The sequence below is a fragment of the Pan paniscus genome, chromosome 6, assembly GCF_029289425.2.
Source record: "Pan paniscus chromosome 6, NHGRI_mPanPan1-v2.0_pri, whole genome shotgun sequence".
Lineage (NCBI taxonomy): Eukaryota > Metazoa > Chordata > Mammalia > Primates > Hominidae > Pan > Pan paniscus.
Genome location: NC_073255.2, coordinates 141172225 through 141199239, shown reverse-complemented (window position 1 = coordinate 141199239; position 27015 = coordinate 141172225). Strand labels below are relative to the sequence as shown.

At 38.8% G+C, this 27015-nt stretch overlaps 1 protein-coding gene across 4 annotated transcripts in view; it reads right to left on the bottom strand.

Moving 5' to 3' along the window:
* The window catches only part of LHFPL3 (LHFPL tetraspan subfamily member 3), a 577287-nt gene extending 558393 nt beyond the window's left edge, over positions 1-18894 (bottom strand). Inside the window, exon 1 of one of the 4 annotated variants that reach the window (XM_055114795.2) lies at positions 13945-18894. In XM_055114795.2, the coding sequence (XP_054970770.1) occupies positions 13945-14383 (439 nt within the window). In that variant the 5' untranslated portion in view covers positions 14384-18894. The remainder of the gene's footprint in view (positions 1-13944) is intronic. The other 3 variants (XM_034964705.3, XM_024929610.4, XM_024929609.4) reach the window with 3 other exon arrangements.
* Positions 18895-27015: the final 8121 nt, after the last annotated feature.

Here is a 27015-nt window from a genome sequence, read left to right as displayed (position 1 = left end):
AAAAATTTCAAATGAACTGCTCATGTCATCATGAGACTTGGAGACGAAGAATTATAAGTGAGACTCATTCCATTTCTTGAATAGCTCTATCATAATTAAAACTTTAGTGTATAGGGACCACTTCTCACAATCATTTGTTTGGCTTTCTAGAGAATTTGCAAAAAAAAAAAAAAGTCAATTCTTTAATAATATGCAAAAGAAGGGAACAGCCCTTATGAAATGCAAACTCATATTGATTGCAGAATTTTCTCCTTTGTTCTCTGCATACTATGTGTGGCCAAAACATTCTAAGCAGTACCACAGTAATGCTAGCATGCTGAATTAAATTGCACTATCAGTACAGTTTCAAATTTTCTACTTGGTTTGTTCACACACAGACACTTTAGTGGGTACTGGGGCCATAGCAGGGCACTGGGGCTAATGAGGGAAAATTCTGGTGAGGATTAAAAAGAATGCTCTCTGAGTATAAGACGGAAAAAGTATTGATTTAGAGAAGGGAAGTGTGCTTTTTGAAAATTTTCCTTTAAAGAACTTTCTGCACTTCAGGTTCCTAAAGAGATAAAATAGGAACCAGCTTGAGAATTTGTGTCTCCTTTGAGTGGTGTTCAGTGGATAATGCTATTTGTGGGTATAAAAGGAACTCATTCCTTTCCTTTTCTTCTGTTTTATTTAAGGAAACGGAGACTGGAATATGTAGGTAGGAACTGGTAATTAAATTAGGTGCCCAGTTTTTCATTCTGATTTTGTGAAGCATTATTTGCCTATGGCTGCGGTTCATGTTCTGAGTTATCTTAAACATTATTTTTAAATTCTGAAAAGTCCCTAAAGTTTCCCAAGAAATGGGATTTCCAACCCTACTTTTTAAATTTTCAAAACAAGTTCAGGCACCTGCAGAAACACAACTATAATGCATAGTTCATGACCACCAAGACCAAAGGGCTGTTTAGAACCTTACAGTTCTGAATTCCTCAATTTCTTTTGAATTATCCAGTGACCTGCTCAAGTCATCCCCATGTGTCCATCTCCAGCCTAAGAAACAACAACCAAAATGACCTGATGGGGATGACCATGCCAATGAGTTCTCCAAAAAAGGAGGCCATTGGAAGTCACAGCAGCTTCTCCAAAGGTCAGATAGATTATAGAGAGTAATTTCAAAGCATTTTATATTAAGGCAAGGGGCTGCAGAAATATTCAGGAGGAGTTAGCTTTTCCCTTGTAGGTAAAGGAGCTTTCCCTTCTACTGTGTGTTTTCTGATGAATCCTTTTTTTTATTCTTTTTCAGTCTTCATATTTTATCCTCCACCCTCCGTCCTCTAGAATATCATCCTACAGGCAGTGTCAGGGAGAAAATGAGTCTGGACCTGACCCTGTAAAAGGCAAAGTTCTCAGAAGTACAAGATGACAGGGCTGGAGCTCCCTCTAGAGCCCATCCCGCCGACAATGGAGGGGTCTTCAGCAAAGTGAACTGGGGCTGGTGGATCCTGACCCATTTCCCTATCCTGCTCATCTTACTGGAGAGCCCTTTCAAAAGACTGAGAGGTCTGGAAGAGCAGAACTATTCACCATGGCCTTCAAGATGGCTCAGTGATGCTCACTGGCATCTCCAAAAACAGTGTGGTCAAACAAGCTTATTTAGTAAGTTCTCTTGTCAAAATCAGCTCTAATTAGTCACCACAAAAGGAATTTGGATGAATATGTAAAACAGAGAATGTTCATTTGCTTGTTGTTTAATCCAGTAGTTTGGATCATAGTCATAGGTGTAGTCATAGCAAACTTGATATTCTGATTTTATAATAAACTGATGACTTTAAAATGAAACATTTATAAGAAGCAATGTTGTTGCTGCTTTTTTACTTTCTTTAGAAAAGCTAAAGAAATACAAGGAGGAATTAACATGTTAATGAAAAATAGAACAACATAACCTTCATTTGAGCATAAATCTGAAAATTTTAAATCACTACCTTCTTTACTTAGGAAAACAATAAAGATTCACAGATAAAGTATTGAGAAACCTAATTTTCAATGTATTATAGTTAAATTTTGAATAGCAGAGGAAAATGCTATTTCTAATTTGTTCTTGATGTTATTAGAGATGGAGAACATTCAATTTTGCTTTCGATAACTGTGAAGAGGAAATAATTTGGGTAACAGCTGATAATATTTCTCTATCATTTGGAAGAACTTAGTAAGAATGACTAAATGTTCAGGTCTTAACATAATTAAAAAACTGTCTTGCCATGCATTCTTCAAAACATGGCTTCCTTTTTTTAAGTTTGTTTAGTTGCAGTTATCAAACAGTTCAAAATGATTTCCAAAATACATTCCTATTATTTTCAGTCATTACTCCAGACAAATAAAATGGAAGAGCTAGTTCTGTTAACACTAAATTAAACTCTTAACTGAACCTGGTGTTTTGTTAGTAATGCATACAATTCATTATAAGAATCACAATAGCATTTTTATAACACCATGCAGTTTACTAAAAATACTCGCAAACATTTTCTTAATCTCAAAACAAAGTAGATCCAGCATACACAAATTGCGCCACTCAATTGCCTTCATTAGGTAGTACATTGTAAGTTCAATTTTTCTGTTTACTAAATTTTGTAAACACTAACTATGCCTCTGGCCCTGATCTCTTTAGTAGTAGTAGGAGGAGTAACAGTAATCATAGCTAACATTTTTTTGTGTGCTTACTATGTTCTAGGTACAATTTTAAGTGTTTTATGTGCATTAATTCAATAATCCTAAGAACGAAGAAAATATATTTTATTTAAAGTTTCATTAGATTGAGAAAACTTAACTTTAGATGCCTACTCGTCTTTCTAGTTTTTCTTTATTTTCTTTCTGCTTTAATTTCACTCTATCCTTGATGGTTTGCCTAACATTTACTTTCTTGGTAAATACACAGCAACATTTGGTTAGCAGATATTATTTTTTAAATGTCTATAACTTGCAATCTTTTTAAAAAAAAAATCTGGAATAGAATTGTACAAGCCTTAGAAAAATTAAGTCAAGAAAATGAAAAGTCAAAATTAGTTAGATGACTTACCCAAAGTCATCCAGCCAGTAAGATGACAGGTCAAGATGCAAATATTGACCACACGCTAGCTTCTCTTCCTCACCCTGATCCCCCAGAAACTGCTCAAGTCTATTATTACTTTCTCTGGAACTGTGTCAGTACCTTAGCAACTCTGTCCATCTTCACCACCACCATCAATAAGCAAATCTATTAAGAAAATTTCTGCATTTAATTGAGGGCAAGAATGGATGACATAGAGCCAGTAATGTGGATGTTGCTCTAGTCCTGTAGGAATTCACAGTCTAAGATTAATGGCAATAATCTCAGAGGTGTAACCAAGGGGACATTAGGGGAAAAGAATCACCGCAGACTCTAGGTTAGAGAAATGAAAAGGATGGTATGTCGGCTACATAAGTATGCTTGAAGAGGAAATTCTGGAAAATACATAGATAATTATTTCCCCTGCAAAGAGCAGCTCCTTCCTTGCATGATGATACAGAATGGTGAAAATGCATATTGAAGACTTACACTAAAGAAATGGACGTTACATTGGGAGGCAAAAGAAAGTGGTAGAAATGGAACTGCAGTGGGAATCAGATGCGTGTTGATCTCAATTTTTCCAAGGTATTCTTTTGGCAAGACTCTGAATCTCTCTCAGACTTAGTGGAAACATGCTGTAGGCCAGGGAAAGAGTCTGATTTTGGCTCAAACCACCTATTGTCTCTATGACCTTGAACAAGTTCTTTTGAGTAATTTTTTAAGCCTCAATTTCTTCATCTGCAAAATGGGTATAATACGAACCTTGTAGGATTGTTATGAGGGTCAAACTAAAGGTTTTTGCAAGTGGTCGTTGCTCAATAGTTAGTATTTATCATTATTATTTCTTTTCTTTTTTTTTTTGAGACAGAGTTTCGCTCTTGTTGCCCAGGGTGAAGTGCAATGGCAACATCTCGGCCCACTGCAACGTCCACCTCCTGGGTTCAAGCGATTCTCCTATCTCGGCCTCCCGAGTAGCTGGGATTACAGGCACTCGCCATCACACCTGACTAATTTTTGTATTTTTAGTAGAGACGGGGTTTCACCATGTTGGTCAGGCTGGTCTTGAATGCCTGACCTCAGGCGATCCACCCGCCTCGGCCTCCCAAAGTGCTGAGATTACAGGCGTGAGCCACCATGGCCGGCCATTATTATTTCTTAATCAAGAAAATGAGAAGATTATGTTAAGTGATTTTTAATATCTGTCCAATATTCAAAAGCCTATGAGTCTATATCCACTTGACACAAGGTTAAATACTTTTGTTAAATGGTTTTTAAGCTATATTGTTTCTCAGAGGTGAGCCATGTCATTTTTTACAGCACAAAGGGTCAATCAAATCACATCTGGAAAATAAGTCTAATTTTCAATCAACCTACAATTTAATTGGGGATAATACATTAGCAATAAAAGTCATAAATGGAGGTGAGAAAATAAAACCAAAAGAAAAAAGTCTCAAATTGCTTAGGTTAAGTATATTTTATCTAATTTACCTTCTAATACAAAATTAGCTATAAATAACTTGTATAAATCTTCCACAATTTTCCAAAGGAGAAATGATTATTTTCCTAAATTCACACTAAATCATCTTTGCTCTGGAATAGTATTGTTCAAACATTGTGACTACAGCCTACAGTAATACATTTTATATTGCAGCCTAGTCCACACACACGTATGTGTGTAAGTATGTAAATATTTTTAGAAAATAAAGGTTTTGGCTGGGCGCAGTAGCTCACATCTGTAATCCCAGCACTTTGGGAGGCCGAGGCGGGCAGATCACGAGGTCAGGAGATCGAGACCATCCTGGCTAATACGGTGACACCCCGTATCTACTAAAAATACAAAAAAATTAATCGGGCGTGGTGGCGGGCGCCTGTAGTCCCAGCTACTCAGGAGACTAAGGCAGGAGAATGGTGTGAACCCGGAAGGCGGAGCTTGCAGTGGGCTGAGATCGCGCCACTGCACTCCAGCCTGGGTGACAGAGCGAGACTCCGTCTCAAAAAAAAAAAAAGAAAAAGGAAAATAAAGGTATCATAAGACCCTTTTTATATGCCTTGCATTCGTATTTTCTACTCTCTTTTAATCCAAGTTCTAATGTTGATTGTCTACAAACTGATATCATGACCATTAAAAGGTCATCAACCATGGTTTTTAAAACACTACAGTAGAGCATTCCTTTCTCTATGAAGGTTTTTATAACATACCAAGTGGTCAATACTATGTTTTGTCCAGTAAACTGGTTAAAATGTAGCTATTCAGTTAACTCATATTTGGCATCACACAGATCCACAATATCGCTGGCTATTAATCATTTGAATTTTAGATGAATTCAATTAGTCTAGTTTGTAATTATACAGGTTCTTAAAATGTTCTGTAAATGTATTTACCCAAATGTTCACTGTAAGTACCCTTTCCCCATTAAAGGCATTATATTACAGAAATCAATTTAAACTCACAATTTATAACTGGGTTTTCAAAAAGAAACATTAGAAATGCTTTTCATCAAATTTTACAATGACCTATTCTTTCTTAGGTTGCCTTATTTTAATCTTTCTACTTATTTCCACCTGTCATACATCTAGTATCTCTCCCTTTAAATAGCTTAATTTTAGAGTCTATTATAATTCCCTGACTGGGGGTGAAGCCATAACTTTTCTTTCTTAAAAACTGGGATTTGCACACAGCTCTGCACCATATGACATATTCTAGCTCTCTGCTTGTCCTGTGCCAATACATTTTTAAGCCATTGATGATATCAAATTCAATAGGCATCTGATGTTATGAAATTCCACAGGCTTTCCAACCCTGAATTTCATCGTCTCTTTACTATTCATACCTCATTCATTTTTGGTGTCACTGTTCTATATCCCTGCCATTCTTCACAGCTGGATTTGTTTGCCTGTTTTTTTTTTGTTGTTGTTGTTGTTGTTTGTTTGTTTTAATACTGAGCCTTCTGTCAATTATAATACACATTTCCCATTTTGATTTTGCAGCACCTCACTCTTGATCTGCACTGAAACCAACTAAGGGCCATGCAGAAAACATTCCCTCCAGACTATTTCCAGAAGGAGTCTATAAACACTTTAAAAAAAGGGCCTGTGATGCATTCTGTACTAAAGCTACAGTTGAATACCCTTCAAAATCCTATCTGCCATTGTTCCCTAACAGGGCAAAGAATGTGGAGAACTCCCTTGATTATTTAGGTTGTGCATGTCTGCTTCTGAGTTAGGGCCTCTTTTCAGATCTACAACTGTTTTTCATTTATCCCATTATTTTTCACTGCCCTTCCACTAGCCCTTTCATTGATAAGTCATAATCTTAAAATTTCCTGCAATTAGAAGATCAACTTCACTCAGACAATCATTTAGGATCTTTCTTCCTGTTGAGCACACATAGCAGCCCTACCCTGCTGCAGCCCTTGGTTTCAGGTGGGGAAGATATCAGAACTCAAGTATGGCAATTCTGTGCCAGCAACTCTATTTCCAAAAGGTTTGCTTTCTTCTTTCATTCTAGCCAATAGTAGTCAGATATGGTTCATGTCTACATTGGTCAAAAAACTATTTATCTTCCCCTTGCAAGCCCCTTATTTTTCTTTTTTTTTTTAAGCAAAAAAGGTGAGAAATGCACTCACTCAAGATTATAGTTAGGACAATTTAAACTATGAATAGTACCAGGACCTTGTGCAGTGGGAGTATCATAGAACTGTAGCCATAATTTAAGCGCTTATGTCTTTAATTATGATATTAATTATGTAAACATTTAGGATGCTGAGGGAGATTATTTCTATTTTTCAAATGCCTCAGTGACTTTTCATAAGAGCATTATGTTTAAGTCATCAAATAACTTATCTACTATTTGCTATATGAAGCAGCCTCTTACTTTCCATCATTATTACTATCTTCTTTTTATTATTAAGAATAAAGGTCAGCTCCTTGGTCTTTCCTCATATCAAATAAAAATTCCAGTTGACTCATTATGATAAGGAAAATTCACATTACTGGTGCTGACCCCCAAAGTTCAAATACATTATGGAAATTACACTTTAAAACTAGTCCAGTTATCACGAGATTAAGCCCTCAAAGTAGAATTCTCCTAGAGCGTTATTTGCTTCATGCCAATGTGATCCAAAATTCTCTCTACTCCTCTCCCCATAGTTCATCTCCTGATACCACACACAGAAGTGCACTGAGCCACATACTGGAACTCTAGCTATATGCTCTTCTGTTTCTTTCTTTTTTTTTTTTTTTTTTTCATTTTACTCCCTTTGAAAGATTTCTGAGGTATGTACATACAGTGCAATATACTAGCCTGGCCATCTGGATTCTCTTTCCTGAGTGGTAGCAACATGCCAAACAAAAATTACCAAATAGGTGTTTTCATATTAAGCCTCTGATACCACATTCTGGTTAGACTTTTATTATATTATTTACTTACGGAAATATAGAAGTACTTTATTATATTTTTACAGTGGGAAACTTGTTGATTGTGCAGCCTTGCACCAAGAAAAAAATTCCTAACAATATATTGTATGGGTTATATGGGACCTGTTATTTTTCACAGATGTTTGCTTAAAATCTCACTTTTATAAAAACTGTTTTGACATCACATTAATATATTTTCTAACATCTCTTCAATTGTCACATTTCTTGTCACATTACATATAAGGGAAATGGTTCTAAATTATTCCAGATCACTTTCTTGTAAGTTTGTCTTGGTAAATAAAAAATTATTTTAAGTGAAATATGTTGTTAGAAAACAAAAACTGCCCTCAACGGCTGTACGTATCCTTTCCTCTACACATGGGAGAAGATTTGAAATGCTCTGATAGAGGAAAAGCCTCTCTTTAGGGTCACTCCATGGCACTGAACTCAGGATGCATAAGCAGCATTTTGGGGCAAGAGCTCACTTTTTCATACTGCTCAGCACTAGCCAAAGGGTAAGGACAGATGATTGTCCTGAACACTGAGTCTCCACCTGAGTACATCCCATTTCTGGCCCCTCTTCAGAGCACCCCATCAGAGCTCAGCATATTCAGAATCACTCTGTCAGAGAGGGCTTGGCTGGCTCCATGGGAGTCCAAGAAGAGCACATCTGCACTGATGCCCAGTAAGAAGTGGGAAAGCCTGGAAAGACAGGAAAAGTCTTTTCCTGTCTTTATTGCTCTTGAAGGTACATAAGGAAATCCAACCTAGAACAAGTCCCTGCTCTTCCTGAAAGAAAACCCAATCTCTTGATTTTTACATAAAGCCTCCATTTTGGATGATATGGGGTTTTTTTAATGAGAAAATAAATGGTAAGGGAAAATTTGCTGAAGCCTGAGATATGATTATCTCCCAATGCTGTAATAAAGATCATTACCTACACATCAGAAAGCCTCTGGGAAAAAGCTCATCACAAATTAGGGTGTCAAGTCACAACCATTGTCATCAAAGAACAAGGACTAGTTCTTTCAGTGTGGTCACTACTAGTGATGCCACACACCACTGAGAAATGAGTATCACGGCTTTCAAAGTACACAGCATTCACTTCTTGCCACAACATATGGGAATTTTATTTTTTTTGAGATGGAGTCTCACTCTGCTGCCCAGTCTGGAGTGCAGTAGCATCATCTCGGCTCAGTGTAACCTCCGCCTCGCGGGTTCAAGGGATTCGCCTGCCTCAGCCTTCTGAGTAGCTGGGATTACAGGTGGACGCCACCATACCTGGCTAGTTTTTGTATTTTCAGTAGAGACAAGGTTTCACCATGTTGGCCAGGCTAGTCTCAAACTCCTGACCTCAGGTGATCTGCCCGCCTTGGCCTCCCAAAGTGCTGGGATTACAAGTGTGAGCCACTGCACCCAGCCCAACATATGGGAAATTTAAAGTCCTTTTTCCTTTCATTCTTCACCCGATTATTCATTATTTTTCAATTTATTAACTCAGTAAAAAATTATTGAATACCTACTATGTGCCAGATATACACATACTACTATATGCCAGGATATAGTAATAATAGCAAGACAACGACAGCAACCATACCCAACACTCACAGAGGGCCTACTTATTGTAAACCAGACACTAACTAATACATTAGCTCATTTAGTCTTTGCAACAGTCTCCTGACAGGTACAATTATATGCATATTTGCAGATGAGCAATTAAAGCATAGGAAGATTAATTCTCCAGGTCACACCGTCCATAAGTGTCACAGCCAGGCTTCAAATCCACATCTTTTAACTCCAGTTTCCATGCTTTTGACCTCTGTGCTGTATAAAGAAAAACAGGCAAGGCCTTATGGAACTTTCAATGCACTGGAGAAGACAGAAATTAAATAAACATGGAAATGTGCTGTAATTTCAAATGCTAATGAGATCTATAAGAAAACAGGAGGGTGCCACAAGATAGGATGGTATAACATTTCAAAGGCTCTTCTTGCAGGCTAAGAAATATAGTGATTACCTTTGGTGATTCCCAACTCACCTAAACGACAAAGTTATAAAATTTAAGGAAGCAAGCGGGATAAAAAGAATTTGGCAGAACTAAATTTAGGAGGCTAGGGGTAACAGACTAAACAATTCAACCCTTACCCCTTGCCATAAAGCCTTGCCATCTTGGTGGCACTTCTTGCTGGCCCTTCTTGCTGGTACACTCAGAATGATACAGATGAGGAATCTGGGGAGTACAGCCCATTCTGTCCTCATCTCTCCTTAATAAGAAAATCCAGTCTGGATCAGGTGTCCCATCTCCACAGATGAAAGCGAGTATCTTTCCACATCTGTTGCCTTTGACCAAGAAATGCATGACCGATGTCTACAAAACCTTAAGTTCCACTGAATACTTCAGCTTATAAAAAGAAAAAGAAAACTAAAGATTTCTTTGGCCTAATATGGTGAACACATGGGCTTCTGGAAACAATTCAAGGTATGGCTTATAGTCACTAGAACAAACAAAGTGTGGTTTATAAAATGTGGTTATTAGCAGACTCAGAAACCAACTGAAATATTGACTTAAAGAGAATAAGAACATAGAAGCAGAAAATAAAGTTCCCACGGGAAGAAAATTCCCTTTCTATCCTGATTTTTTAAAAATCTGGACTTTATTACCCTGCTTGACCAATTACAAATCTACTCCTTTCCTTTTAGTGTCAGAGAAATCACACAGAAAGAAGAAAAGCCTCTTTTTTTTTCCTTCTGAAGAAATTGCCTTTCTACAGATTTAGGGAAGTTTTATATCTCTTATTATCATTATTTTATGTATTATTTTTATGTCTCCAGTTTTTATATAAGACATGGTCTGTACATACAGGATTACATCCAAAGATAGTATGATATATTAGCTCCTAACTGTGCTTCCTAGTTTCATGCTACTGTGTTTGATAAAGACTTAGAGTGAGGAGGGAGAGGGTAAGGTGTTCATAACGGCACGAAAATTAAATGTGCTTCACACACCTAGATGAACAAGCAACATCATTTTCAGGTCCAATAAATAAATTAATTTTTCTGGTTCATCGTTCAGAATCATAAAAATAATAATTTTTATATTGTAATATCATAAGAAGTCTGTTTCATCATCTTAATGTATCACTTGAAATAGGATTTTGGCTGGGTGCAGTGGCTCACGCCTGTAATCCCAGCACTTTGGGAGGCCATGGCAGTCGGATTGCTTGAGGTGAGGAGTTCCAGAACAGCCTGGCCAACATGGTGAAACCTTGTCTCTATTAAAAATACAAAAAATTAGCCTGGTGTGGTGGCACACGCCTGTAGCCCTAGCTACTCAAGAGGCTGAAACAGGAGAATCACTTGAACTCAGGAGGTAGAGGTTTCAGTGAGCCGAGATCACACCACTGCGCAGACTCCAGCCTGGGTGACAGAGCGAGACTCCATCTCAAAAAAAAAAAAAAAAAAAAAAAGAAATAGGATTTTATATTCTACCTGACTACATATAGGATGTTAGTATATTAAAAAGGCTTAGATAACTAAATACACAAGTGAATAGTTTGATTTCCAATGAGGGATAAATAGTCTCTAATAAGCAAATAGTACATTAAGGTCTCATCTTTCATATTTAGCAAATTACACTTGAGATTAGCCTAGGTACTGGTAAACAATAGGTAGGAGAAGACTACTTAACATTAAAGAGGAATAGTCTAAAGTCTAAACTTTCTTTTTCTTTTTTTTTTGAGATGGGGTCGTGCTCTGTTTCCCAGACTAGAGTGCACTGGTGCAATCTCGGCTCACTGCAGCTTCCGCCTCCCAAGCTCAAGAGATTCTCCTGCCTCAGCCTCCCAAGTAGCTGGGATTACAGGCACCCACCACCACACCTGGCTAATTTTTGTATTTTTAGTAGAGATGGAGTTTCACCATGTTGGCCAGGCTGGTTTTGAACTCCTGACCTCAAATGATCCACCTACCTCAGCCTCCCAAAGTGCTGAGATTACAGGCATGAGCCACTGCACCCGGCCTAGACTAAACTTTCAAAGTAACTTACAATAGGTTATATTAAATTTTTTGTTAGTATAATGAGACTTAATTTTTTTAGTAAAATCCTGAAAACCATGTTAAATGTAGCATTGTTTAGAAATATCTTCTATATGTTATTCCTTAAAAATCTGTGAATGAGTGACAGATTATTTGACCTGTCATCAGAATCAATTTTTCTTTTATTAATATACTTCACTAATGAACAAAATCATGTACTATAGTTTACCTAGAAATAAAATGCCAAATAATTGCAAATAAAGGTTTTAAAAAGTATGTCACTTAAGGATCCGGACTTCTCCAAAATGAAGTAAATGTCCTTACATCTTTAGTACAAAAACTATCCCCACATTTTACATGACATGGAAAACAGGATAAACATTGATGTCAAATGCCTGAGAACAACATTATATTTCACTGCTCCAGGACAGACAATTTTTCTGTGCTCTATTCCAGAAAGAGAAAAGGAGAAAAACGAAACAAAACAAAAAAACCTTGTAATGGTTGCAGTTTGTATTAACTTCAAAGCTGCTATTTCTTTCTCAAAGATCATTTTCTTTTTGTCTTTCAAAAAGCGGGGGGTTAGAGTATGAAACCTCATAAAAATCAAACATTGAAGAATACGTTGTTGAGAAAGCACCTGCAAAGCATTTTCAGACCTTTTAAAAACGATGTAATTTGAATCACCTGTCTAAATAGGTCATTTAACTTAGAAAAATTAAAATTAGCTCTGCAGGGTCAATTCTTTTTCTACAGCATCTGCATGTGTGTGTCCTCTTCAAAGTCAAACCAGAGCTAAGTGTCAAGAACAGCCATAATACATGAATTAATTCCAAATCTTAGTTATTCTGCTTGAAATGGCCATAAAAGTTAACTTTATATATAAAAACATAGAGTGAGGAGTTGCTAGAAAAAGTTGGGGATGGGGGTGCAGAAGGAGACGCAGAACTCCCCGTTCAGGAAATAATGGTATGTGTAAAGGAGGGAGTCTCTACTGGTGCTCATTTCTTGCTTTTCACATACACACTTTTACAATATATGGCAAATCAATATCAGGCGAGCCAAAACACAAAATAAATACTTTCACACAAGTGTAGTCTCCCACAAGCTTCTCTTTCCTTATCAAACTAGCAATATAGGACTATGAACCTTAACGCTATTGTCCAGCACCTTTAAGTATCTACTCATCCTACAACACTCTGGTAAACTCAGGGATTGAATCCCTCTCCCCAGAAAACCTTCCCAGGAATAGAATAAACGACAAAATCTTGAAACATCTTAAAAATGAGAACAGTAAAAGAAAACGCAAATGAAAACTTTAGCTGCCTAAGATATTCAGTGTCCTTCTACAACCAGACCATCCATAAAATCAAAAGGACCTCAACAATGTTGGAACAGAAATGTGTCACGACCACTGGACCCTTGACTTTAGAAGGGAGGGCATCCAAGCTGGCTGGCAGACAGGCAATCGGCATCAGGGGAAGTACAGCAAGGAGTCAGTTTTGTTTCAGGACTCTTCAAAGTCACCAGGAAATGTACCCCATCCTTTCTGGGTTAAAAGTAACTTTGATGCACAGAAAAAAAGTACTTTCATATCCCCCAGCTAGCAACAATTTATCATCCACAGGGAAAGAGTGATCGGAGATGCTAATGAAACATTCTCCTCTCTGCCTACTTCCCCAAAGCCACTTCCCCAAAATGAGATCTTGAGGAATCTTGATTTACTAAAGACTTCTGTTTAAAGATGAAATGGAAGGACCTTTGCACGGACAAGGAGGCAAACTGAAGACTTGACATTGAGGAATTGCGAAAGAATGTTCTAAGCTACATTCTTCTTACAAGGGGAAACCCAAAACAGAATTAAGATCTCTTCACCTCCGGATGGAGGAGTAAACATATTTAACTGCCCGGGATGGAAAGAAACAGTATCACTCCAGCCACCGCCCCCCGCCCCCCTTCCCAGGATCAATGACAGAAATAGTCCCAGCAGCGAGGGGCAGGGCAGGCTGGCTGCTCCTTCCACTACGACCTCTCCAAATCCGCTTTTCACTTCGCCCTGTCAGTCCCTCCTTAGTCCCTCAGCACGGAACCCCGGCCCCATCTCTCTAAGCGGCCACTTCTCCGCCCACCATCCTTAGTTCTGAGCGGACTCGGCCCCACAACCGCCCTGCCTCCGGGGCGTCCCTCTGAGTGGGCGTCCCCCACACTTGGGAGGCTCACGAAAGCCCCGGGACGAGGCGCCAGCGCCGGGGCTGGGGAACCCCGGGGGTTCCGGCCTCGCTGGGCTCCCGCCCCCCACACCTCGACGCCTGAGCGGATTAGGCGGCTTGGCTCGCGGCGGCGCGCACAGCCCCCGTCCCTCCCACTCTGGCCCCTTCCCGGCTCGGGCGCCCCGGGGTCCTCCGCCTCCGCGGAGGTGAGCGCGCACTCACCGGAGGTGAGCTGCATCCAGGCACATATCTTGTACACAGTGGCCGTGTTGCAGAAGAAGAAGAGGGTAAAGCAAACGATGCAGGCAATGATGAGCATCATGGAGAGGCCGATAAAGAAGGAGGCGGCTTTGAAGGCGCCCGAGGGCAGCGTGGAGAAGTCCGTGAAGCTGCCCCTGCAGGTCAGCTCCCGGGAGAAGCCGTTGCCGATGCAGTAGTGGAAGAGCCCGAAATAGCCGGCTTGCGGGGTGTCCACGCCGTCGCCTATCCAGTAGGGCTGGATGAAGCACACCACGTTGACGATGGCAAAGCAGATGGTGAAGATGGCCCACAGCACGCCGATGGCCCGCGAGTTCCGCACATAGTTGGTGTGGTACAGCTTGGCAGCCTCCTGAGCCGGGAGCATCGCGGCGGCGGCGGCAGCGGCGGCGGCTCCGGGCATTCTCCCCCTCCTCCTCCTCCTCCTCCTGGTCCTCCGCCTCCCCCCGCCTCTCAGCGCGCAGGAGACACACTCACGGAGCCTCGCGCGCTGCAACTCCCCTGCCTCCGCCTCAGCCCAGCAGCACCAGTTTCAGAGTCTGCATCCTCGCTCCCGGAAGGAGGGCGGGGGAGCGCGGAGCACCCCTCCGGCTCGCCTGGCACAGCCTCCCGGCTCCCCTCCCTCCCTCCTGGCCCGGGCTCCGGCCCTCCTCACCACCTTCCACCCCTCTTCCCGCCGCCGCCGCTGCAGCTGCTGCAGCTGAAGGCGGCAAATCCCTCGTGGAGCACCGCGGCGCGCAAGCCCGGGGCGCCTCCCGCTCTGCTTCCCGCCTCCCTCCCCGCTGCCCGGCCCGCGCTGCCAGTGCCCAGGGGCGCAGAGGACAGTGACGACCCCGGAACGCCCATCAAGGGGTGGACATGAGCCAGAGAAGTGGGCCTGGATTAGGAGGGCGAGGGTAGTCTAAGAAGGTGGCAGGAGCACCCACAGGGATCCTAGAGACAACCCCAGGATCCTGGTGGGTGTGAGAGGCCGGGCTCGAGAGGCTGATTCAGCGAGCATTTCATCACCGCACAGCAACGTGCTTCGACCTCTGCATCTTTGCAGAGGCACGAGGGGCAGCGCGGCAATTGCAGGCAAGAGGCGCCAAGGCAGTGGAGGCATACAGCCCCCAAGAGTCTTTCTTGTTACCACAGAACTGCCCCTGGCTAACTCCTCGGTTGCCTTCAGGTCCACAGGTGGAGATAGAAGTTGAGCAGGAGCCTGGCAGACAATAATGTAAAAGACAAATCTCAAGGGTGGTCTCACATCAAGCACAGCTGAGCTTGCGTCCTCTTTGCGTTTTTCCCCCAAGCAGCCAGCTGAACTGTAGCCAATGGATGCCCCATACTTTCCTTTAGGTCGTTTCCCCGATAATTCCTTCCATAGATTGGGCCTGTGTGTGCTTGGAAGGGACTGTGTCACAGAATTTTATAGTTTGTTTGAAAAAAGGGTAGTTCGGCCAGTGTTACACTTACTATACAAATATTGACAGCTACTCTGTGCCCAGACGCTGAGCTGGGTGGTAAGGGTACAAAAAGACATAGCAGATGGTTAATTGTCCAGGAACTTCCATCTCCCCCTACAACCCAAAGCTAACCAGAGAGCTGTTTTCAGGCTAATTTATCCCGGAATTGCCACTATAGAATTCCTTACATTTTCACATGGCATTGCTGTTGTACACCTGCCCTTCGTGCTGTTTCCTTAGCTTATGTTTTCCCTTTTAACAGTCTTTCTGTTGCTCTTTTAACAGTTTCTACTTTTCAAACTGCATTTCCCTATTTCCGTTGGTTTTTTTGTTTGTTTCCTTCTGATTCTGATATAAAGAAACATGTAACTGCCTCCCACCCCCAGCCATGAAACCAGAATGCTGCTTAAGCATTCTGGTTTTTGGTAACAAATCGTTTTGAACCATATGATCACAGAATTTTCTGAGCATTTCTATCAGAGAGAATTCTGATAGAATTGGACCCTAAGTCTTACCTAATTGGCTATATCAACGGCTATTCTATGGTAGAAGGGTCATAACCTAAGTGATGAAAATTATGCTTTTCATTTGATAGTCTGAAGATTTGAGATTCTATGAAGAGGGAGGGGGAGAAAGTGGAATAGGGGTGTGAGACACATAAGATAATGAAGGGGCTGCTGCTGAAACTGGGGAAAGCATCTAAAAGCATGAGTTTTCAGAATCTTCCATTCAGTTTTTTCTATAGGCATGTAATTCATGTATTGTAATACATGTCCATCAGACAAGGTCCATCTTATACAAGGTCCATTGTAATACAAGGTCCATCAGACAGAGCTTTGAAAATCAAGAGAACAGAATTAAACAGTAGCATGAGACATGTAAGTTTAAGTGAGTAAGAATTTCTAGCAAGTGTGGTTGTAGACTCTCAGAAGGTCTTCAAAATAAATATCAGAGGGATTTGGAGGAGGTGACAAAGATGACCAAAATATGAGTTAGCCCAATATAACACTTGCAAGTCTCTAAAAATACAGTTCATGATGATGCATCTTGAGTGCATTGGTGGCAGTGGAGGGTCAGAATTTCTGTTAGGTTTCATTTGTTTTAACTCTCCTGAAGTTGCTGGTAAATCAGAAGAATTTTAACATGGAAAGAGAAAAAGGAAAGGAGAATAATCAGATTTATGAGGCCATTTGGCAGGCCATGCGTCCCAGGGGCAGAGATAGCTTTACAGCAAGAACTGACAGTAATTTCTAGTAACTCTCTTAAGCCCTCAAATCCCCCAAACCTGGTTGTATGAAGTAGTCTCTCTTTAAAATAAATGCCTGAAAGAAATCTTACTGTTTCCATGGGGTGGTTGAGATGTGAGGTGGCTGAGAAGGGAAGGCTGAGAATCAAAAAGCCTGGTTTATACCTCAATGCTTGAATTGCCTTTATGGAACAAAGAAAAGACTGGTGGGTGACTCAGATTCAAATGTGATTCAAAGAGCTTTTCTACTTGAGTCATGCCCAAGGAAAGCCTTATTCTCATTCCAGGTTTGGAATCACCTCTGGGTTCATGTTCAGAATCACCATGCCAAGGGGCACACTCAAAGTGTCCACTCTTGTCAACAGCAACTAGGATCAGACCAGTGTTGGTGTATTGCTGATCTAAAGTGCTCCCATTCCCTCTGAGAATTTGAGTTGTTGCCTCTTGAATTTAGGGTCAGTTGGGGATGAACTGGACTCTGCCAGTGGCCTTTCTCTCTACCTTCACCCTTCCCTGTACTACAGCAGATTTTCAGGATGAAGCAGAATCTTTAAAGACTCTAGCAACTAGGGATGAGCTAAAATACCTGTGAACTCCTGGCTTGCTATAAATGAACGCAAGATATTCTTCTACCCTTTCCCAAACCCCTTTGTCACCCACCCCCCAACTTTGTCCTTAGTAACCAGGAATCCCAGAGGTAAGACAATTTCTACCCTTAATCTAAAACTTTTGGCTTGCACCCTGTACACTTTAGGAGTTGTGACAGCTAAGCATCTGGGCAACTTATTGCACCTCATTAAATCTGATGTGACCAGGAAAGCTGCTTTGGGGAGGAGGAAATAATAAAACTGGCCTGATTCATGCTAAGAAGTTGCTATTGATAGAAAAGTATTTTGATACTATAACATGATTCATATGTGCTAAATAACTAGTAGAAGCCAGTGTCATCGACAGCATTGAATTAGAAACACTGAATACACAAATCTCAAACTTCACTGTTAAGATGTTTTTCTGTGACTGCTGCAAAGGGTCAGTGTTGAGACCCACACCCTCACTTTTTGCAAACTGTGTCTCAATGAATGTTAGGACTATACAAGAGAAAGCAACAAAAGAAGAATGGGGGCCTTGTAACACTGCAAAAAGATCCTGGGTAAGGTAAAGAGCTAAATATTTTGATCCCAAACTAATCTGAGATAGTATGGGAGAGCGTGAAAGCCTTAGAGGACAAGAGGCTTGGGATCCGGACCTAGCACCATCTTTGTCTAACTACGAAAGCCCAAGGATCTTAGGGATCCATTTTCTCATCTCTAAAATTATGGTGAAGGAAAAAGGACCTCAGATGTATCCTGAGCTGCCTTTCTGCAGCAGTTTTATTCTATCCTATGAATACTCTTCCAAGATAACTTTGAAAAAAAATATAAAAAGAGAGATACAACCCATCACTTGGGGAAAAAATTAGTCGAGACCTAAGGAATATATATCAGACGTGGTGAAATAGACATTTTCTTTAAAATTGAAAACCCCTTCTGAAATCCTGTCGGTATAATTTTTCAAGCACTGGCTGCTTAGAGTTTTCAGATGAGTCATTGCTATGACCTTGGATAATGGAGAAAGAGATGATTTCTAGAATCTGTTACTTAATCGATTTTTAGGGCTATTGCCAAGGTCAGTATCAGATTCCACTCCAGAATATAAAGATTTTAATAATGAAGCTCTTTTCACTCATCAAGGCTTTCCTCTGCTCTCCTTTAGTTTTCTTTTAGGGATTTTCAGAAACCAGGAACCACCTCTTAGATAATCAATCACTAAGTTAGCAGTGGCAATCAGATAGATTGAGTATTTCAACTCTCCCTGCAAATCAAGACCAAATTCATCATAGGACTCTGAATTCATTGCACCTTGGTCTGTGTAGAACTCCAAATGAGGGGGAAAATGGGAAATAGAAATGCCAGGCTTTCTCCTTCTTTCCTTTTCTCCTCTATTTTGAATTGGATTGTGTGTAAATTGCCCGTTTCTTTTCTTTTAAATTTTTTCCAGAACTCAGTTAAAAGCATAAGTTGTTTTCTCATAAGGCTGACCATCTAAAAGAACATACTAAAAGAACTATCTTGCTATTAATCTGTTTAAGCCCTTGATAATTTTAGAATAATTCTGTCTAAAGATATGTAGTGACCTCTATTGAATAAAATACTGTAGAAATATGACCATCACCTGAAGTATGGTTTTTTTAAAGTCTGTCATAGTGATATTATGTTAAAATTTAAAGTTCAGTATGCAGGTCCTATTCTCTTTGAATCTAACACTAGTTGGTCTTCTTGATCTTTAAAAAAGAAAATTCTATCTGCTATACCTTCTGAACATGCTTCATGAAGTTTCCCACTCAAGGTGCAGCTTGATTGAAAATAAACACCTACAATTTGAAATATCTACCCTTGTACCTTCAGTGTGGGGCCTGTGTTTGAACCCACTACTTGGATTCCCTGCTAAAGGCATCTGTATCCACACAGCTTGTTTCTCCTACTTGGCAATCACTTGCATCTCTCAAACCTCAAGTTCAGCCTTTTTGAGAAGATCTCCAAGCCATATATTCTATATTTTAAGTCTTATAATTCCAAACACATATCTAAAGGTGCTTTCTTTTACTGCCATAGTAACACAAAAATATTAATCTTGAAAATTCAGTACTTTTGTTGTAGAGGCACATTTTTATATCTGTACTAGTCAGCTCTTCCTGCAGAAGCACCCCAAACTTTCAGTGGCTTATAACCACAATCATTTGCTTCCTACCCACAGCACATGATGAGTTGTTGGTTGGCTGTGGTCCTGCTCTAGGCAGTGGACCTGACTGCAGATCTATCTTCTCACTGTGGGGTCCAAGTTGAAAGCCTCTATTGAGGACATATTATTTTATGATGAGGACAGAACTACAAGAGGCTCAGGCAAATTATAAAACTGTATATAAAACTTCTGCTCAAATATGGCATGCTCAAAACTTCTGCTCAAATATGGGTATATTATATTCCATTGGCCAAAGCATATTCCACTGGCTAAAGAAGATCATATGAAAGTCAATGTGATGGGGATGTATTATCCTCTTAAAGAAAACAGCCCAGTGAAAAACTCAAGAACTTTAATAAAAGTTGTTACATTCACCCTCCCTGCTGATAAAACTTTAACGCCAACTTACTTTTCCAAATGTTTCCTGGCAAGACTACATGTGATTTTTGTGTGAAGGCTATAGGCTTTCAAATCAAATTATCATTTCAAAATGAATAGCCATTTTATCCCACTCACTATTTTACTGAAGAATATGTTTCTGTCTTTTTGTTTAAAAAATTGCAAACTGAAAAAGGCCAATGAAAAGCTAAATTTATATTAAATCTCTTCACTTTACAATATTCAAACATGAGATATCATTCTGCCTGTTAAAGTGCATATTGTAAAAAATGGTATTTAGTTTCAAAGGGGAGAAAAAAAAGTTACCTTATGAATTTTCAGGACTATTTATAGATTTATAGTGTTTTCCAAACTTGAATATGAATCTTTTTTTTTTTGGAGACAGAGTCTTACTCTGTCACCAGGCTGGAGTGCACACAATCTCGGCTCATGGCTCACTGCAACCTCTGCCTCCCTGGTTCAAGCCATTCTCCTGCCTCAGCTTCCAAAGTAGTTGGGACTACAGATGCGTGCCACCACACCCAGCTAATTTTTGTATTTTTAGTAGAGACAGGGTTTCACCAGGTTGGCCAGGATGGTCTCGATCTCTTGATCTCGTGATCCACCCTCCTCGGCCTCCCAAAGTGCTGGGATTATAGGCATGAGCCACTGCGCCCACCCTGAATCTTTTTAAAGAAAAAAAAACACCTTAGTGGACCTACTATAATGACTTGCTAAGTTATTATTTTAATGTTTCTTAAATGGACAGGATAAATACTAAAAGCATAACATTTCATTTAATCAGTTTTCAGTCATGGCAGCATGAAGAAATTAGTGTATCTTCTCCCCCAGAACAAGTAAAACTGAATAAAATTGTCAAAACATTCATTTCAGGGCTCTGAAGACTGACTATAGGCAAACAATAAATTGAGAGGTGTTTATTCATGAAGAACTGCTGGAGTTTGGGTAAGAAAAGTGAGAGTTTGTGACCTTTTGTGTGGGGTGCCACCCTTCTTATCCACCCCCAGCTCAATCAGCACATTAGTTTTAGTGTGACAGGGCCAGCAGTGAAAACTAGCAGCTTCTTGCAGAAAGAGAAGATTTGATTTGATGGGCTAGAAGAGTATGATACATGCCAAAAAATATGATCACTGAAAGTAGCAAGCTCAACAGAAAATGAGTATGGAAAACCCACAGTTCTGCTAGCTTGAGGTCACAGCTGGAGCAAGCAGGACTAGTCCAGAATTTAATGAAGCTACCCAGGAAATTAGAGAACTGTACAAAAGCTAAATAAGCTCTCCACACAACTCTAGCCAACCCTGGAATGACATGCATATTCAGGGGAGACAAAAGAGTGTGTCTTGGCAAAAAGTAGAGGCTGAGAAAGAGTTGAGAAATGGCTGAATCCATTGTCAGAGGATGGAATTCTTACAGGTTTAATGTATTTGTGTATGATCTCTGCCCAAATCATTGCCTGACCACTAAGATCTGCAGACTCAGGTTTTCTTTAGAAAACCAGGATAAAAAATAAAAATAAGAAGAATAACTTTTAAAAACTTGTACACAGACATTGGCATCCACACGCCATAGGAAGACAGATTCTACAGATTAAGTTCAGGAAAGGTATTCTAAAAAAAATCCCTCGGGAGAGAAAATCAGAATCTAAAGTTGCGATCATTTACTATCCAAAATATTGAGTTTTGTATTGAAAATTGAGACATGCAAAGAAACAGGAAAATGTCACCCTTAGGAGAAAAATTTTTTAGTAGAAACTGACTCTCAGGTGTTGGTTTTAGCAGACAAAAACTTCAAAGCAATTTAAAATATATTTTTAAAAATGAAAAGAAACCATATTTAAAGACTTAAAGGAAAGTATAATGACTACTACTCAACAAATAGGAAATCTCAATAGAGAAAAAGAAACTACAAAAAAGAACCAAATGGAAATTCTAGAGTTGAAAAGTATAACAACTGAAATAAAAAATTTATCTGATGGAGTTAACACAGATTTTATATGGTAAAAGAAAGCATCAGGGAACTTGAAGATAAATGAACAGAAAGTATCCAATCTGAAGAACAGAGAGGAAAAACATTAAAGAAAGATAAATAGAGTCTCAGAGACCTGTGGGACAATATCAAGTGTACTAATGAATGTGTAATGAGAGTCCCATAAAGTTTATCTGAAGAAACAATGGCTGAGCACTTCTCACATTTGATGAAAAACATTAATCTACAGACCCAAAAAAGTAAAAAAATGCCAAGTAGGATAAACACAAAAAGATACATACCTAGACATATACTTAAACTCCTGAAACCAAAGACAACAAGAAAATCTTGAAAGCAGCAAGAGAAAAGTAATTAATGGGAAAACAATAATGACAATACAATTAATGGCTAACTCCTCATTAGAAACAACAGAGCTCAGAAGGCATTGTAATGACATATTCAAAGTGCTGAAAGAAAAACTATAAACCAAAAATTCTACACTCAAGAAAATTATCCTTCAAAGTCGAAGAGTAATCCAGCATCCTGGTCACACTACAGTACTATAGTTTGGCAAAGTGTTGCCAATTGGGGAAAATTAGGTAAAGAAAACATAGGAATTTCTCTGTATTATTTCTGATAATTGCATATGAATCTATAATTATCTCAAAATAGAAAGTCTAATTTTTAAAATTATGTGTAAAAATAAATGTATACATATTCCAAACTTCAAAAAAACTGAATGGAATAAACACTATCAATCAAAATACAGAGATTGTCAGATTGGCTAAAATACAATCCAAATATCTATCGATGCCTTCTGGTAATGGATAAACAAAATGTGCTTAATCTATACAACAGAATTAATTAGCCATAAAAATGAAAAACTACTAATACATGCTACAAGATGGATGATTCTTCAAAAGCATTAGGCTAAGTGAAAGATTCCAGACACAAAAGATTCCATTTATATGAAATTTCTAGAAAAGGAAAATCTCTAGAGACAGTAGATCAATAATTGCCTGGAGCTGGAGTTGGGATAGGGATTGACTTCAGGTGAGCACAAGGAGGACTTTTTGAGGAAATTGAAATGTTGTAAAATTGGGTTATGGTGATGGTTGTACAACTTAGACATTTACTAAGAAATCATCAAACTGCGCACTTACAATGGTTGAACTTTATAACATGTAAATTATACCTCAATAAAACTATCTGCAAAATTAAATTTAAATTAATGCTTATACCTCCTTTTTTAGGTTTGAAAAGGAAAGTTTTATTAGAAAGTATGCTGCAGAAGAGTACAGTGGTTGCTTCAGCAAGAAAGGACTGTGTATGCCATGGTGGATTTTCCTTAGGGCTATTAATGGAACTTAAAGTGAGAGCTTAAGGGTAATTTGGACCATATTAGCCATGTAAGTCATGATAAATGATTGCATTTGTGGACAGTTTATACCTTTCATAAAAACAACTCAAGAAATTATCAGCCTAAAAGGAATCCACAAATTAAATATGTCAAACAACCAAACTAATAAAATTCAAATGAACGTTTCCAGAATATAACTGAGAAATTTAAAGATATTACCTAACAAATTTTTTTTGGCATATTATATACTCACTTATACTAATGGTGCAAGTTAATATGCAGAAAGACAAGATCAACTCAAGAAATTCTCTCTCAGTATAAATTTGGCCATGGTTGATCTAGTCAGGTTTTTTTAGAGACTGCAATGTCTAGACTACAGTGTGCTCCTTGGCAACTCAAATCTCTCACCACTTTTCTTCCTTCAAACTACTACAAAACTTTTCTTTGCACAGTTGGACTATAATGTGCTTTGGCTTTTACTAGAATGTAAGCTCCACAGAAACAGGAACTTTTTCTGGCTCAGTACTGTATCTCCAAAGCATGGAACAGTGCATGGCATATTGTATATATTGAAAGAATAAATGAATAAAATATATATAAAGTCCACTTTATTATGTGTTAGTATTTTACGATATTACTTTGATGTACTGTATCATTTTCAAATGGCGGTATCATGGTTACTAAATGAGAAATTAACATCTTATTCCATGAAAATGATTTTAGTTGCAAATTATCACTGCAAAAGAGAAAAGATTTTTTGTTTGCTTGCTTTGTCTTTGAAATTAGTAATAATTACACAGTAGTAGTTGTAGAATAAGTGTTATTTTGTTGTTAGAATGTCTAGTGGAGCTGGACATGCTTACCAATATATTAAGAACTAAACTCCTGGGTGGATCACTCAGTATCAATGCAGTCATAAATATGAGCCCTCTACTCTAAAAGTGTTTGCCAGTACTGTTTTCCAGGCCATTTCCCCACCAGACAGTAAGTGAATCTTATTACTTGAAATATGCTTATATTAATTTTTAAATTAACATTTGATTAAAAACTAAAATTTAAAACTCTCCTACAGAACTCACAAATGCTGAAGAACATGTTGTAGATCTCAGTTTAAGAAGCACTGACCTAACTCATTATGCCTTTCACCTGGTAATGTTTCTCAGTTTTATGAGTAATTATTTTTCATTAGTATCCTCAATAAAAGCATGAAATAGTGCTTCAACTAATTATTCTATTCTGGGGGGTATTCTGTTTTTTAACTTTTTCATTGAAAACATCTGTCTTTAAATATTTCTCAGGCACAATTCATTTCTGATGTATCTTATGGTGGAAAATTCTGAAATCTCAGTTGAGTACTTATTTAAATACTGAAGCAGATTGTTATGTGTGGAGGGGTCGCACAGTGGGGAGGGTGAGGAGGAAATTAAGGCTGCTCATTAGCAATCTTCTGGCCCACCCTCAGGCAAAGGCGATGGCAGCCTTTTAGGAAGGAAGACTAATCGCACTTCTAAATTTCCTCCACAGGGTGTCAGCTCTGAATTTGGGGATCTTGCACCCATAGAATTCTGATTAATCAACAATATGGAGTAATATTACATTGCCATTTGCAAATTTTTCAGAGAATTCTGCAAACATTTCATTTCTAAAACTTAACTTTAAAAATCTGGTATTTGAGAGAAATTTGAAAAGACAGTCTAACTATTCAGATCTTCAAGGTTTAGTGAATTAATTCCCTTTATTCATTAATGTAAATAAATGCTAACTAGTGCTTACTGTTAGTAGGCTGCATACTGTGCTAGTTGCTGAGGTTACAGGACACAGCCTCTGTCTGAAGGAGTTCACACAATCAAGTTAAAGAGATATGCAAAATAAGCATTGCAATGCAGTGTAGTACATTCTTACATCTGATAGAGATGGCCTCTGAGGACACAGAGAGATAGCATATAACTACCCTGGGATTCGCAAAAGCTGCCTTGATGAGGAACAGACTGGTGAGGGCATGGATGGTGGTGAGAATGAGCAGAAAGGATGTTGCAAGAAGCAGAAACAATACCAGCAAAGGCACTAAGGCAAGACAGAATTAGAGAACTTGGAATTAAAGAGGAGAGGTATGTCTGTCCTCTTATTCATTAGTCTTGTCCATCTATCAATCCATCCGTCCATCCATCCATCCAACACTCATATTAATTCTGTTAAATTCCAGATGTTGATCTAAATGATAGGGACTCAAAGGTTATTAAGATTTTACTCCTATTGCTTTAGAGGAAGCAGTGCCAGTGAATCAGGAGAGACCTAAATAAATATAGAACCTCCTGTGTTTTTTTTTATTATTGTGTTAAAAAACAAATAATATAACATAAAATTTACCATCTTAACCATTTTTAAGTTTACAGTGAAGTGGTGTTAAATATATTCACATTGTTGTGAAACATATTTCTAGAATTCTTTCATCTTGCAAAATTCAAACTCTATACCTATTAAACACTAGTCTCCCCTTCCCTCTCCCCTAAGCCCTTAGCAACCATCATTCTACTTTCTGCTTCTATGAGTTTGAACACTTTAGATACTTCATATGAGTGGAGTCATATAGTATTTATCCTTTTGTGACTGGCTTATCTCACTTAGCATAATATCCTGGAGGTTCATACATATTGTAGCATGTGATGGGATTTCCTTCAAGTCTGCATAATATTCTACTCTATGTGTATATGTCACATTTCCTTAACTATTCACTTGTCAACAGACATTTAAGTTGCTTCCACCTATGGGCTAGTGTAAGGAATGCTGCAATGAGCATGGATATAAATATATCTCTTTGAGATCCTGCTGTGAAATTTTTTGGATATATACTCAGAAGTGGGATTGCTGGATCATATGCTAGTTCTATTTTTAATTTATTTTCGAGGAGACTCCATAAGGTTTTCTTTATTTCTTCTTTTATTTTTGTTGTTGAGATGGGGTCTGGGGCCTCCCTATGTCACCCAGGGTGGTCTTGAATTCCTGGGCTCAAGTGGTCCTCCCGCCTCAGCCTCCCAAAATGCTATGATTACAGGCGTGAGTCACTGTTCCCGGCTTCATGTTTTCTATAATGGTTGCACCATTTTACATTCCCACCAACAATGTATGAGGGTTCTAATTTCTCCACATCCTTGCTACCACTTGTTATTTTCTATACTTTTGATAGTGTCCATCCTAATGAGTATGAGGTAATATTTCATTGTGGCTTTGATTTGCATTTCTCTCATGATTACATATGTTTGGCATCTTAGCATATGCCTGTTGGCCATTTTTTTTTTTTTTTTTTTGAGATGGAGTCTCGCTCTGTCACCCACGCTGGAGTGCAGTGGCACCATCTTGGCTCACTGCAACCTCTACTACCCGGGTCCAAGTAATTCTTATGCCTCAGCTTCATGAGTAGCTGGGACTACAAGCATCCGCCACTACACCCTGCTAATCCTTTACCCATTTTTTAATCAGGTTGTTTTTTGTTGTTGAGTTATAAAAATTCCTTATAGATTCTGGATATTAACCTCTTATCAGATATATAATCTGTAAATATTTTTGCTATTCCATAGGTTGCCTGTTTACTCTGTGGATTGTTTCCTTTGGTGTGCAGATTTTAAGTTTGATGTGGGCCCATTTGTCTATTTTTGCTTTTGTTGCCTGTGCTTTTGGTGTCATGTTTTAAAAAATCATTTCCAAACATGATGTCACAAAGCTTTTTCTTTATATTTTTTCTAAGAGTTTTATAGTTTTAGGTCTTATGTTTAAGTCTTTTTTCCATTTTGAGCTATTTTTTGGTATATGGCATAAGATAATGGTCTGACTTCATTTTTTTTTTT